This window comes from Pavona decussata, unplaced genomic scaffold, assembly GCF_977016875.1.
Source record: "Pavona decussata unplaced genomic scaffold, jaPavDecu1.1 SCAFFOLD_302, whole genome shotgun sequence".
NCBI lineage: Eukaryota > Metazoa > Cnidaria > Anthozoa > Scleractinia > Agariciidae > Pavona > Pavona decussata.
This window is the reverse complement of record NW_028145698.1, coordinates 1,885,001-1,897,227: the sequence shown is the minus strand read 5'-3', so window position 1 is coordinate 1,897,227 and position 12,227 is coordinate 1,885,001. Positions and strand designations below refer to the sequence as shown.

The 12,227-nt window shown below is 39.4% G+C and overlaps 1 protein-coding gene and 1 pseudogene across 2 annotated transcripts in view; one reads left to right on the top strand and one right to left on the bottom strand.

The window, feature by feature from the left end:
• Window positions 1-12,227, bottom strand: part of LOC146454426 (uncharacterized) — a 328,274-nt gene that overhangs the window by 119,153 nt on the left and 196,894 nt on the right. The window contains exons 11-12 of the mRNA XM_085095575.1: window positions 11,831-11,951; window positions 5,484-5,555 (exon numbers count right to left, since the gene is read on the bottom strand). Of these exons, the coding sequence (XP_084951701.1) occupies window positions 5,484-5,555; window positions 11,831-11,951 (193 nt within the window). The remainder of the gene's footprint in view (window positions 1-5,483; window positions 5,556-11,830; window positions 11,952-12,227) is intronic.
• LOC146454428 (uncharacterized) overlaps window positions 1-12,227 on the top strand; it is a 205,343-nt pseudogene that overhangs the window by 25,246 nt on the left and 167,870 nt on the right. The window lies entirely within an intron of this gene.

The following is a 12,227-nucleotide window of genomic DNA, read 5'->3' as shown; positions in this document are numbered from 1 at the left end:
TTCTCTTGAAAAACGGGTTGTCAAAACTTGGTTCCCATGGTGACATCAATGTGACAGAACACTAACCAACCACAGCTATTTGTGTTCTGGTAAATTTTTAAAAACAATTTCGTAGTCTCAAAGGTGCTTGCACAAATATTAGAGAGATTTAATTAGCATCGCGTAAACGTGAAATGCGAACGGCAAAAAAAAAAAAAAAAAACACGTGACCACGATTTTCCCGCCATTTTTTGCCCCTCGCCGGTCGCTTTTTCTACGTGACAACAGGCTATTTTGCGTTTGCCGGTTACGTGAGAACTACGTAAGTATTTCTTCCGATATTTCTCTCTATATTGTTGAAAACAAGTGGGTAAATTAAATTTCATGTTTAAAAATCGTTCATAACTCACTCCGTACCCACGGGCGGATCCAGGAGAGGGGGCTCCAAACTTTTGAAACGTTTTTACTTATGCCCTACACCACCGAGTCCCCCCCCCCCCCCCCCTGTCAGCATATTTTACACACTCCATAAGATTTCCCGGTCGTGGTAAATTTGGTGTGCGATGTTTCCAAAAAGTATTGCCTTTAGTTTAACCCAGAAAGAAGTGTGGACGGTGTAGGTAAGTGGTGTTGCCAAATTGTAGCTTTCCGCTAGCCTGCAGAACAAACGTTGTCTTTTTTTTTTTTTGGCATTTTTCAGGCGAGCAGAGGCAAGCACAGAGCGCAAGTCACGCGCGATGAGAGAGCCCCTCCCGTTGCGCGTCACTCTTGCTTTGCGCTTGCCTTGTTCCTGCCTCCGCTCGCCTGAAAGAAACGCAAAAAAAAACTGATACGCCCGTTTTGCAGGCTACTTTTCTGCTAAATTACGAAGACTGTCATGCTTCACCACGGCAGTTGGAACCGATTGAAAGAAAGCAGAGTAGCGCACTGTAGAGCACTAGAATTAAGTTTTATGGCAAAAGGATTTCTTTTTTTTTAAAAGGCAACTAATTCAATAGTGATATGCTATGATATCTTGCGATGCAAGAATTTTAGTGTCAGGTGTTAGTGTCAAACGAGTAGTAAAAGAACAAAAATAAATAAATAAATAAATAAATAAAAATACAAAAAAACACTGGTCTTATGGGGAGGGGGGGGGGGGGGGGGGGTCCGGACCCCATGGAACCTCCCACTGGATCCGCTACTATTACCGCACTTTTTTTCATGAACTGACCATAGTGAGTCGCAAAACAGCTTCATTTGACGAGTAAGCGAAGCTAAAGTCAAGAGGTTCACGCTATTTTATGTGAAACGTGAAAAGGCACAGGTTTTTTTGTGCGGTTTATGACATCCCAGGAAAAGCAAATGTCCGCCAGGAATAATAAAATCAAAAAAATGGGGGTAACCGCGCGTTCTTCTTAGATCATTTAGCTCCAATTTGAAAAAGAAAAAAAAGATGCCATGCATTGATATGTACTATAAATCTTTTTAGAATTAATGCTACTGAATTATAACTTTAAAAACTACAAAGCCGTGAACGAAGATCCTGCTTGCTTGTACGTTGGATCTCACAGGAGATCTAATCAGCCAAACTTAAAAAATAGACGATGGGAAGTTCAAAGACTACTGCAAAGGTGACACAACGTAATATATTGAATTACCTCTGAAAACTCTGCTGTTACCCCCATTTTCTTTATAAATACCAATAAACCTTGCTACTGAGATCTACTTTTGCCGCATGGTCATAAACTGCAAAAATCATCATATATTGTAGGTGGTGCCGGCGTCGTCAAAAACCCGCTCCTTAGAGACACAGTCTCCCACCCCCCCCTCCCCCACCCCTCCCTTTACACGACAAGGATTGTGCGGGGTAACATTTGGTAACATTTCACAGAAATCAGGCATAGTACATATTTTCCTTCTATTTCTTAAGCTACTTTTACAGAAAAAGGTGACACGATTTCTATATGTAATAACCTGGGATAAGAAGAAAAAAAAACCTTACCCAAACAAACACTTCAAATGAAAAGACTTGTGCCAGATCAGTAAGAAACAAAGAATATTTACCTGGAGAATTTTATTTCCTTTCCTAAGTGCTAATTGATCGATGTGATAAGGCTTACAAATACCTTAAAAATCGTCATATTTTGCAAGGCTATCAACATTGCGGCTCTCTCGTTGGAATTGTTAATGGAGGAAAGAAAAATTAACTGAAGACTGGCCACTCAAACTTTTCTCATGCCGGAAAAGTAAGAATGACTTTTTCCTACCCGCTCCAACTGGAACTGGTCGGTTCACAAGCAAACTACAGTTTGATGATCTCGCGTTCTTCCACTTATACCCAGCGAGGAAAGATGGCTGTGTAAATCATGATTGCAAGATTTCATTGAGACGATCGTGGGATTATTTTGTTCCGGAACTGGACCACAGGGTTAATTTGCGTTTTAAAACAAACAGCTCATTCTGGAGGTCGTGAACTTCTATGTTCACTTGGTTCGGCGTCGCATTTCACATGTGCCGAATATAACTCCTATTTTAGTCGACTAAAATACTTAAATGCGGCATTTGATTCAGACGTCGAATTTAACTCCGTCCGCCTTCAATGTTTTTGTTTCCGTGCTACGAGTTGACGAATGCGGCTTGTTTGCAGTAATATCTTCGTAGTGAATTTTCCAATTTATGCAATTGGAAATAAGAAGCCTGAAAAAAAATTCAGGCTTCAACGTTGAAGCCTGAATTTTTTTTCAGGCTTCTCTGTATTTCCAATGGCATAAAGTGGAAAATTCACTGCTATGATCACTTCTCACTTTCATCTACATCCGCAGTTCATATATGAATCATTTCATGTACTTTACATCAGTAATATCTTCATTGCCAACAGCGTGCTGAAAAGGCGCGGGTCGAGTTAAAGCCAAGATGACTCAACTTGGCCTTCACTCGACCCGCCTCTTTTCATCGTTTCATTGAAGCACGTCTCACAATATGCCACAGATTTTCCCTCTTTCCACCAAGGAGTGTCCTTTTCGTTTTCAAACACCGAGCGACTCATACAATAATAGTTGCTACACGTCAAACAAGTATATTTTGTTTTTTAAAAGCACGAACTGCACATTCCTTCGCTTCCCGCCATTTTTTCAAAGTGCTGTTTATACTCTTCTGCGCATGGCATTTACGGATTGTGTTTAGAAAATGAATAATAATAATTTACTATAATTTATGTATTATATTCGGCACATGTGAAATGCGACGTTTGAATCAAATGTCGAACTTAAGTCGAATATTCGACTGTTCCAGTCGCAGATTCGACATAGGTCGAATTTAATTCGAAACTGTCGAATTTAATTGATTCAAAGGTCGCATTTCACATGCAGTTAATTCTCGAGTTTTATTCGGCACATGTGAAATGCGACGTTTGAACATTTCCCCGCTTTTCTAATGATGAGTGAATTCCGACGAGAAAAATGTTTGACGAGCTATTTTCCGAAATTTGTAGGCAAATTTAAAATTTCAAGAATGTTAACAGATAAGTTGAGGCATCAACATTAGCTAAACTAATACAGAACATTTCCTTCGTTGATTGTTGAGCCATTTGTTTGATATAGTGCGTTGCTACGTATTAAAAAAAAGAATATTATTTGAAATGAATATTTTAATGAAATATTATTTCATATACTCAGTTCCATTTAGACCCAAAAAAAATTGATGGACTAAGCGCTTTCTTTAAAGGTTTAATCACTGTCAGACCAAGAATTTTTATGACTCTCAGAAACTCTGGAAAAAATCAACGCTTGAGAAAGCTGTTCACTGTTTCTCTCGTGAGATTGCCACGCTTCAAAGCGAGCTGAGTTCCAGCAACACTTCAAAAGCATCAAGAATCGAATATAAACATCACAAAAATCAGAAATTAAGTATACATGTATCAGAGAAGGGAACTAATTGACCAGTTTAGGGTTCTAAATACAAATTAAGGCTCTTATTTCGGCAGCCAATCAAATTGTAAGGAAAAGAGCCACAGCTTAAATTAAAATTTGCCAAAATTTTTGTCAACAAAGGTGCGTGACAATATGCGTGACATGTTATTTTGTCCAATATTACGGATAAAATACACCTGAAATCAAGGTTGAAAGCGCTTCTGATTTTGTAGATCCCAAACTTCAGTTTCGTTATCCGTATTAAGGGGATGATAATGATTTCTTACAACTATTTTCTTTCACCATAAACGGCCGCCTTTTTGAGAAAACGATCTTACGAAAAGTCAATAAACCGCACATGTTTATCTTTCGAATTTTATTGCGTACGAATCATTTCTCTCTTGAGGTAATAAACGTATCGAGAAAGTTTGAGATGACTTAGAATCAGAGAAAAACTATCCAAATAAGAGATTCTCGAAGTTGGCAGAATTTGAGTAGCGAGTAATTTGTCAAGTTAAGCATTTGAATTTTACCGGATTTCTCGTCCGTAACGGCCGATTTTTTTTTTTTTTTTTTTTTTTGACGGGGGGGGGGGGGGGGGGGTGGTCGGATCTTGAAAACTATAAGGTGTTGGAATATAAAAATATTGCCTTTCGACATCACTGACCAAACTAGAAAACAGCTAAAAAATGAAGGAAATCGGTCGACCCCCATCCGTGACGCCTGCCCGGTTTGCTCAGACAACGGCTCTTAAATCACGCCAGTTGAACTATAGCTTTTCAGTTTTAAACCTTGTGTGAGATTATTCCTTATACCCAATATTCTCTACACTTAATACTAAACACCAAGAATCGAGCTACTTCAGGCAACTGATCATTGCTTCCATGATGATGCAAAATAATGATCTCTCTCAGTTGCTCTTCTTTGACACAACGAAAAACTCAAAGTTAAACTTAGCACGTATTGCACTGTCCTCTAATAATCATGAAGACAGTCCTGTCGCATTCATAACCGTGCTTTTCCATCGAATCAATCGAATGGACTATGCGTAGTCCCAAGTCGTTCTCCTTCTCTTGCGAACGATCGTGAAGCGCGCGCAAGAGCCTGGTAACGGTCCTCTATTTTACCGGGCCCGGAAATTACCGGGAAAGTTTACGGGTGCTTCGAGAAACGCATTATCGGGGGCCCGTTTCTCGAAAGTCCCGGTAACTTCAGGGGCCGTTATCAGGAAACTTTATCGGGCCCGATAATGCGTTTCTCGAAGCACCTGTAATCTTTCCCGGCAATTTCCGGGCCCGGTAAAATAGGGGACCGTTGCCATGCTCTTGCGCGCGCTTCACGCTCGTTCGAAAGAGAAGGAGAACGACTTAGGACTACACGTAATCCATTCGATTCATTCGAGAACAGCACGGTTATGGATGAAACAGAACTGTCTTCATGCTTTTTGCGATACACAACCAAAGGTAATTACAGCGGATCAACCAGTGTGTACAGAGTATCCGCTTCCATTTGCAGACTGTAATTTATTATAGGAGACACAAACGCAATATTTCTTTTCAAGGAACACTAGCCCCTCGATTATTATTTTACAGACAAAGAAGAAGTTATACTTACAGCATCCACAGCTGGGTATTGTTAGCAAAAACTCCTTTGGGCAGTTCCTTCAGCTTGTTGTAAGCCAAGTTCCTGTCAACAAATAATCACACCTTGATGATTGCTATTATGTGACTTATTTTTGGTCATGTAGTATAAGGTATACTGTACATCTTTACTAATGTTGGTTAACAATTTTTTTTGTCTTAATAAATAATAATGACATGGTCTTATTTGAAAATCATTTTTTCTCAAAGGAGCCAAAAGATAAATAAATTTTATACCAACATGTCCATCATAATCACACTTCTTTTACTTATCATGTGTTTATGTTAATCGTTGAGTTTTCTCCTATCACGAAAGGGTTTAAACAAAATATAGGGTTGGACCCTTATATTTTAAGACTATAAAGAGATTTAGAGGATCTCTGAACAAAGCAGTTGCAGTTCCATTGCCTTCATTTTTCTACATGATCGTTTATGCAGAATTAACATCATCATGATCCCATTTTATATGTTTGTTTTTTCTTGAATGATATTTTCCAGGGAGTTCTCCCCCTTTCTAGTCAGTAACGGGGGAGCGGACTAGAAATCAATTTTCTTTCGTGGATTTGGCCGTGCATCACCGATCGAGCGGGAGAGTAGTGACGGAGGTGATCCTAATTGCAGAAAATTTGTTGAAATGTCTACCAGAAGCTTTCCATTATAAGTTAATAAACAACCATATTGCCAGCGTAGTCGGTTCCAATCAGTGGCTGAGCGTTTAAAGCAGGCGACCGGTTCAAAATCAGATTCAAATCCTGGATAACCTCATTTCCAATGATTTCTTTAGTTGCAGAGACCGAGCGAAATCATAAATAAGTGGCACATGATAAAAAATTAAAAACTCTTCATATTCCGTTCAGAGATACCCCATGGTTGTTTTAAAACCGTGGAAGGATTTTTTTTTTCCTGAAATATATTTTTTAAACCGGAAGAAATGAAATAGACAAAACAGTGACGGCCCCTTGTGGTTTGAAAAACACCCGGAATAAACATGGCTTACACCTTCTCGTAAAGTTCGTTCTGTTCAATTCGCATTAAAGAAAACCCAGTTTTCTTCTTGAAAATTTGTCTTTGAAGTGTTTATTAAATATTTGAGTCCAAAAATACTCCAGTGGATGAATTTTCCTGGTCATGAGGAGCTACAAAAAAATCTTAAAAATTCGATCGCTCCAAATTCTAAATTTGGCGCACTTTTTTAATAGAGAATTTCGCGATCTGGTAAAACACTAAATCCCTTCATATTTAAAATTCTAGATTGAGGATGTATCGCTCTAAAATCAGGTTTAAAAAATAGCTGCGGGCTTTTTACCAGCGCCGAGCCTTCGCGCTAACAAAATCATGGCGAAAATCGCAATATTATTTTCCCGAACAGCGGCTGGTAATGGAGCCGTCCCCGTATGTTGCGACCGCGATATCGGCTTTTGGTTCATCATCCACCAGTGCTTTCTCCGAGGCAAGGTGCAAGAAGAAACCTGGTGTGAAGGTTGCTATAGCTACTTTAGCACACATCGATCATTGATCTTGAACTGGATCATTTGGCACCGTGGTAGGATGCATTGTAATAAATTAAAAAATGGTTTGTTTTAGATGTAGTTACTCAAGTTGTAGATCGAGACGATTCGACTGCTTACTACTAGTCTTCATCAGGCAATGAGGTCAACTCATCACGCTTCAGTGTTTATGTCACGAAGGTCTGATCCTGCAAGTGCTGCATGCAGGGTCTGCTTTACTTCTGGTTGGCTGTCAAATAGGACTTCTGAGTTAGAACCTAGTCCTTCGTGACGCACTTGACCCGAGTATCCATACCATATCTTGTCAGTTGTTCTCTTACTGACTACGCTGACCACTGATAACAGCTTGGTTTGTCTCTCAAGCTTCTCCGCATGGTCTACTGAAGCTCTGTCAAAGGACTTCTCGTTTCGCACCGTAGAGAGTGCTCGTGTTGGCCACAAGACTGACCGCTTCCATCACGTCTAGCTGTCGTATGATGTCATCATGTCCCGTTGCGGACCCCAGGGGAGACATGCTTGAACGTACAATCTCTCCACGAAGTCTCATTACCATGCCTTTTACACTTTTGAAGTTATGGAGGGGATTCCCTCTCCTTCTCCATCTTCAGAAGACAAAAAAGGAAAAAAAGACCAGGTCTAGATAGAGTTTGGGCTATGCTGACATGCCATGGAATATATCGCGTTTTCTAAATCAAACACTTTGGTTTTCGCGGATAACCAAAACTGATAACTCTTCAGGTCGCTCTAGGACGTCGACCCTTGCAGCATCTTTGTTGAAAGAGCGCCGGTATGTGGGCCTTCCACTAAAGATTTGCTTGCTTTACAGTGAATACAAACTCCTGTTTAAGTTCGTGTAGCACATCAAGTGACCTGCGACATCGGAATGTTTATCACTAGAGAGCTGGCGACGCAGCGTGTCTGATGAACGTGTTGCGCGAAACAGGGCGCCTGTCTCATGTGGTGTTGTTTCTTGGTATGTACTGACAAAGCCACCTCTGTTCACCATCAGAGTTCGCCGGCTTGCATTTTCCGATGAGCGTTTTAGCTGAGACCTAATAGGGCTGACGTCTGAAGATACCAAGTATGAATTTACTGCGTCTAAAGGCCTAAATGTAGCTCCTGATGTCATATAATAAAAGTATTTTATCTTCAAAATCTGAACTGTGTAAAAGGACAAGCCAAAGGGAGTCCTATGCAACATAGGGCTCGGGCTCCAATGCTTGCAGTTTCTGGCCTGTTATCTGTATCGTCTCACTAGCATCTACAATAGGCCTGCGGTCACGGCATCATTTATTGATTTATGTAGTGATTAGTTCAAAGTTCAAAATACCAGCGACGAAAAAGACAGAAACTAGTCACGTCTGGGTTATACTCCCACGCAGTCGCTTTTAGGGGAGCAGGTAATACGATGTCCCTGAAAAAAACGACTGCGTAGGATCAGGCTGCGTTTGGATTGCACTGTTTCCAAACTAAATTGGCCCATTGTTCGCAAATCAGTTACAGAGGAGGGCAGCGTATATGACAAAATTAAGGTGTATTAACCGAAAGACAGTAGACCAGTTTCTCGCAATAAAGCTACGGACCGGACTTGCCTATCTCACGGTCTGCTTTTCTCACCTTCTCAGTATTGCAGCATGTTTATACAGCCCTGGTGGATCTCGTCATTGGTCAGCACCTCTGCACCGGCTAATGTCCCACTGAGATGGGATAGGCAGGAGAAATGGCCTACGTTACACTTTCTCAAGTCCGTTTATGTGGGGTCCAGTCAGGCGTTCGCCTCACGACTCCGTCGCCTTGTTGGTTACTCTTTCGGTGTATAAAAAGACGACTTGTGGCAAGACTCTAACGGTCTGCGCAGAAATGTAGAGGAAGTAAGGGTCACGCGCACGCTAAGACAAGCTCAACTTCGGAGTAAACATCAGTTATTCCAACACTGCTAGCGTTGTCCCGAAACGTGTCTGTCCTGTAGATTTTCACGAGGTATGCAATACGTTTGTTGTTGTCTTAACGGTTCTGCACTAGGGTTGCATCAACGGAAGATTTGAACGGTTTACTAAGATTTTTTCTGCCTGTTCACCTTGTCAGATAATTGAAACATCCGCAAATTTCACAGAGTGACCGAAATGGCTGTTAGAATGATTGAAATTATCGGCAAATTACAAAAAAATTACAAAGTGTTTTATAATATAGAAATTTTATGGTATAAAGAGACGTATATTTGGTGAATTGTTCCTGCATCATTTTGAGATGTCCATCAGGTGCGTGACAATATCTTAATCAGAGCGGCGGTGTTTTATAAGACTACAGTAAATCATTGTAACTAAAATAAACAAATTTTTAGAAAGAAAAAAAAAGTGCTACAGATCAGTGAAAATTCACGATTAAACAGAAAACTGAACTTTTTGAAGGATCTTGTTAACGAGGAATTGATGCACCCGACCCTATTTCAGGTACTGTTATCATCATAGTGATCACGGAACTCTTTATCTGTCTGTATATCTTTTATCTTGTTAGCTGTTACTTATGTTGGCAAATCCAATAAATGCGAAAAGAACTACCGTCATTCTGGATGAGAAACTCAAAAAGTTTTCTTATATCACCTTATACCGGTTTCTGTTCAATTTCCTTTCGTTAAAACATCATTCAAGCTCTAAGTTGTATCAATTATCTTTGGTGAATAAACAATTCACGCCCACACAATGACCGTGAACCTGAATGAACATCACTGTTCACGGTGAAATTCAAAAGCCGCTTAATACGTGAACAGTCACGTTTGCATGTTCAAATAACTTTAAAGAAACTAGTTTCAGACGTCCTAATGTTTGGATTTATTTATTTATTTATTTATTTATGTATTTAGTTATTTCATTTTGGCCATTATGTAAGGAAAACCAATCACTCCGAAGTAAAGACAGTAAGGGAAGCCGTTGCGTGACCGAAAAAATATCAAAAACAGTCGAAAGCGGAAGATTGTAAAGTTCGGCGGTTTCTGAGATGAATGTGCAGAACTCAAAAATTAGACATTTTTGTTAATATTTCCTTTGAGCGGACAGCATTTTGTTACCGTCAAAGGATTTTTTCCCCTTCAATTGGCATTTGTCAAGAGACGTGAATGTGATAGCAGCTAGCCTAGTCCTGATTGGTCAATAAGGAGATCAATTATCAACCCTTCGAGCTATGGTGGCTTTGTATGGTACGTTAAGCCAAGAAACTGATACTTAGATAACATCTTATTCAAGGTGAGCTAAATATGAGCTTCCTGTTTTATGTTCCATCGTAATATTGAGGGAAACAAGAAAAAAATTACAATAAGTCTTCGGCGAATTTGACAGAAACATGCTTATTGTTTACACTTGTTGACAGATTAATGTTGCAATTATCGGTATTTTGAGAGCGTTAGTTCTCAGCGCTGATAGAAAGCCCGAAACTAATTTTAAACCTGGTCTTAGAACGACATTTCGTCAATCAAGAATTCTAAATATCAAGTGATCCGGTGTTTTACCGGGTAGGGAAAATCTCTCCTGAAAAAGTGCGCCAAATTGAGAATTTCGACGGGGCCAATCTTAGTAATTTTCAGTGCCTTCCCCATGACCTTCAAAACTAAAGCAGACATCTATTATTGGCCTCAAACGATTTGTTACTCTTCAACTGCACATTTCCAAACTTAAAAGGAGGTTTTTGATCAATGCGAATTAAACAAAGCGAAGTTGAGGGAAGGCATGGCATACGTCTATTTTGGGTGGTCTTCTTTACACGTGGGCCCGAAAAGATTTCATTCAGTTTTTCCGGGTTTAAAAAAAGATTTAAGAAATCAAAACCACCACGTTGCTAGAACTACCATAGGGTATCCTTAGTCAATTATTGAAGGACTTTCATTTTTTTTATCATGTGCCACCCCTCGCTCGGTGTTAGTAGACATTCCCTATTAAATGCTTAAAGGACACAGGCATAATTACCATAATTATTATAATCTTTTTTCTCATAATCATCGTTATGTCGATCATAAACGCCCTTATCATTATGTTTTGATGCGTTTCCACTAAGACATCAAAGATTAAAACAAAAAGAAAGAAAAGAAAAAGAAAGGAGTGCCAAAAACTTTCTATTCTTCATTTTTGCCTCGTTTGTTGACAAAGTAAAATGAATTCTAAAAAAAAATCCCTTTAACTTGGGATTCTGAAATAAGGTGAATCATCAGCCGTCTTTCCAATGAAAATGTAAGAGCTAAAATTAATTAATCTTTTGATGGAACTGGGAACAGAATTTAAGCATAGTAGGTTGAGCATGGAACGCATTATCAAACTGAAGCTCATAGACAACATCGCAAAAGGAGGCAAAAAGTAATAACCAGCTTATGCTTCAATGGATTGGTTCATTGAAATGCGTCAGATAAAAGCTCGTTTTATTCTATTGTGAGATTAATAAAACATCGGAAATAGCGATGTCCTTTTTATAGCAAAAATGTTTTTAACTGATACATATGACATTTCTTTAAAAATTCTTCCTTTCTTTCTTTCTTTGTTACCAGGTGCCAAGTTCCGTCCAGTCAGAGGACGCAAAAAATAATGAGATGTATGAGAACTGATAGCACTGCTGCATTTAGCCAGGGGATAGCTGGTTTGAGTAGTTTTCCTAAGCCACTAGGAAAAGAAACTGAATAGAATTCGAATCGTCTGGAGTGAAATTACTAGTTTTGTATTTGAGCAAATATTGATAAATGCGAACAAATGATGTGCGCTGGAAGTGTTATTCCGGTTCGAATTTCACCCATGATTGTTTTGTGCTTATGTTATTGATAGACGGACGTTCTTACAGGAATCCAGTATCGCTTGGTAATGGTCCAGGAATAGACGTCAGTTGTTTCCCTACACACGAAACATTTATCAAGGTGCGATCGTACTGCCAGGGTGAACAAACACAAGGCTCCGGGCATGCTGATGAAAGAGGTCAACGGAAAGTAAATATCAAAGAGTAGCATTTAACGTGTATTCTTTTTTATTCCTTTATGTATATATGAATCACGTAAATTGACACACAAGGTAATTGTTTTGTTGATGCTGTTGATATGTTAAAAAAGACAGTCCTTTTTAAAATCCGTGAACTAAAAATAGTAGATCACTCTAATCTGCCTGCCTCCCTGTTTTTCTGTCTGTCTGTCTGTCCGGCCGTCCGTCCATCCATCATTAATCATATCAAATAAGAGAGGTTTT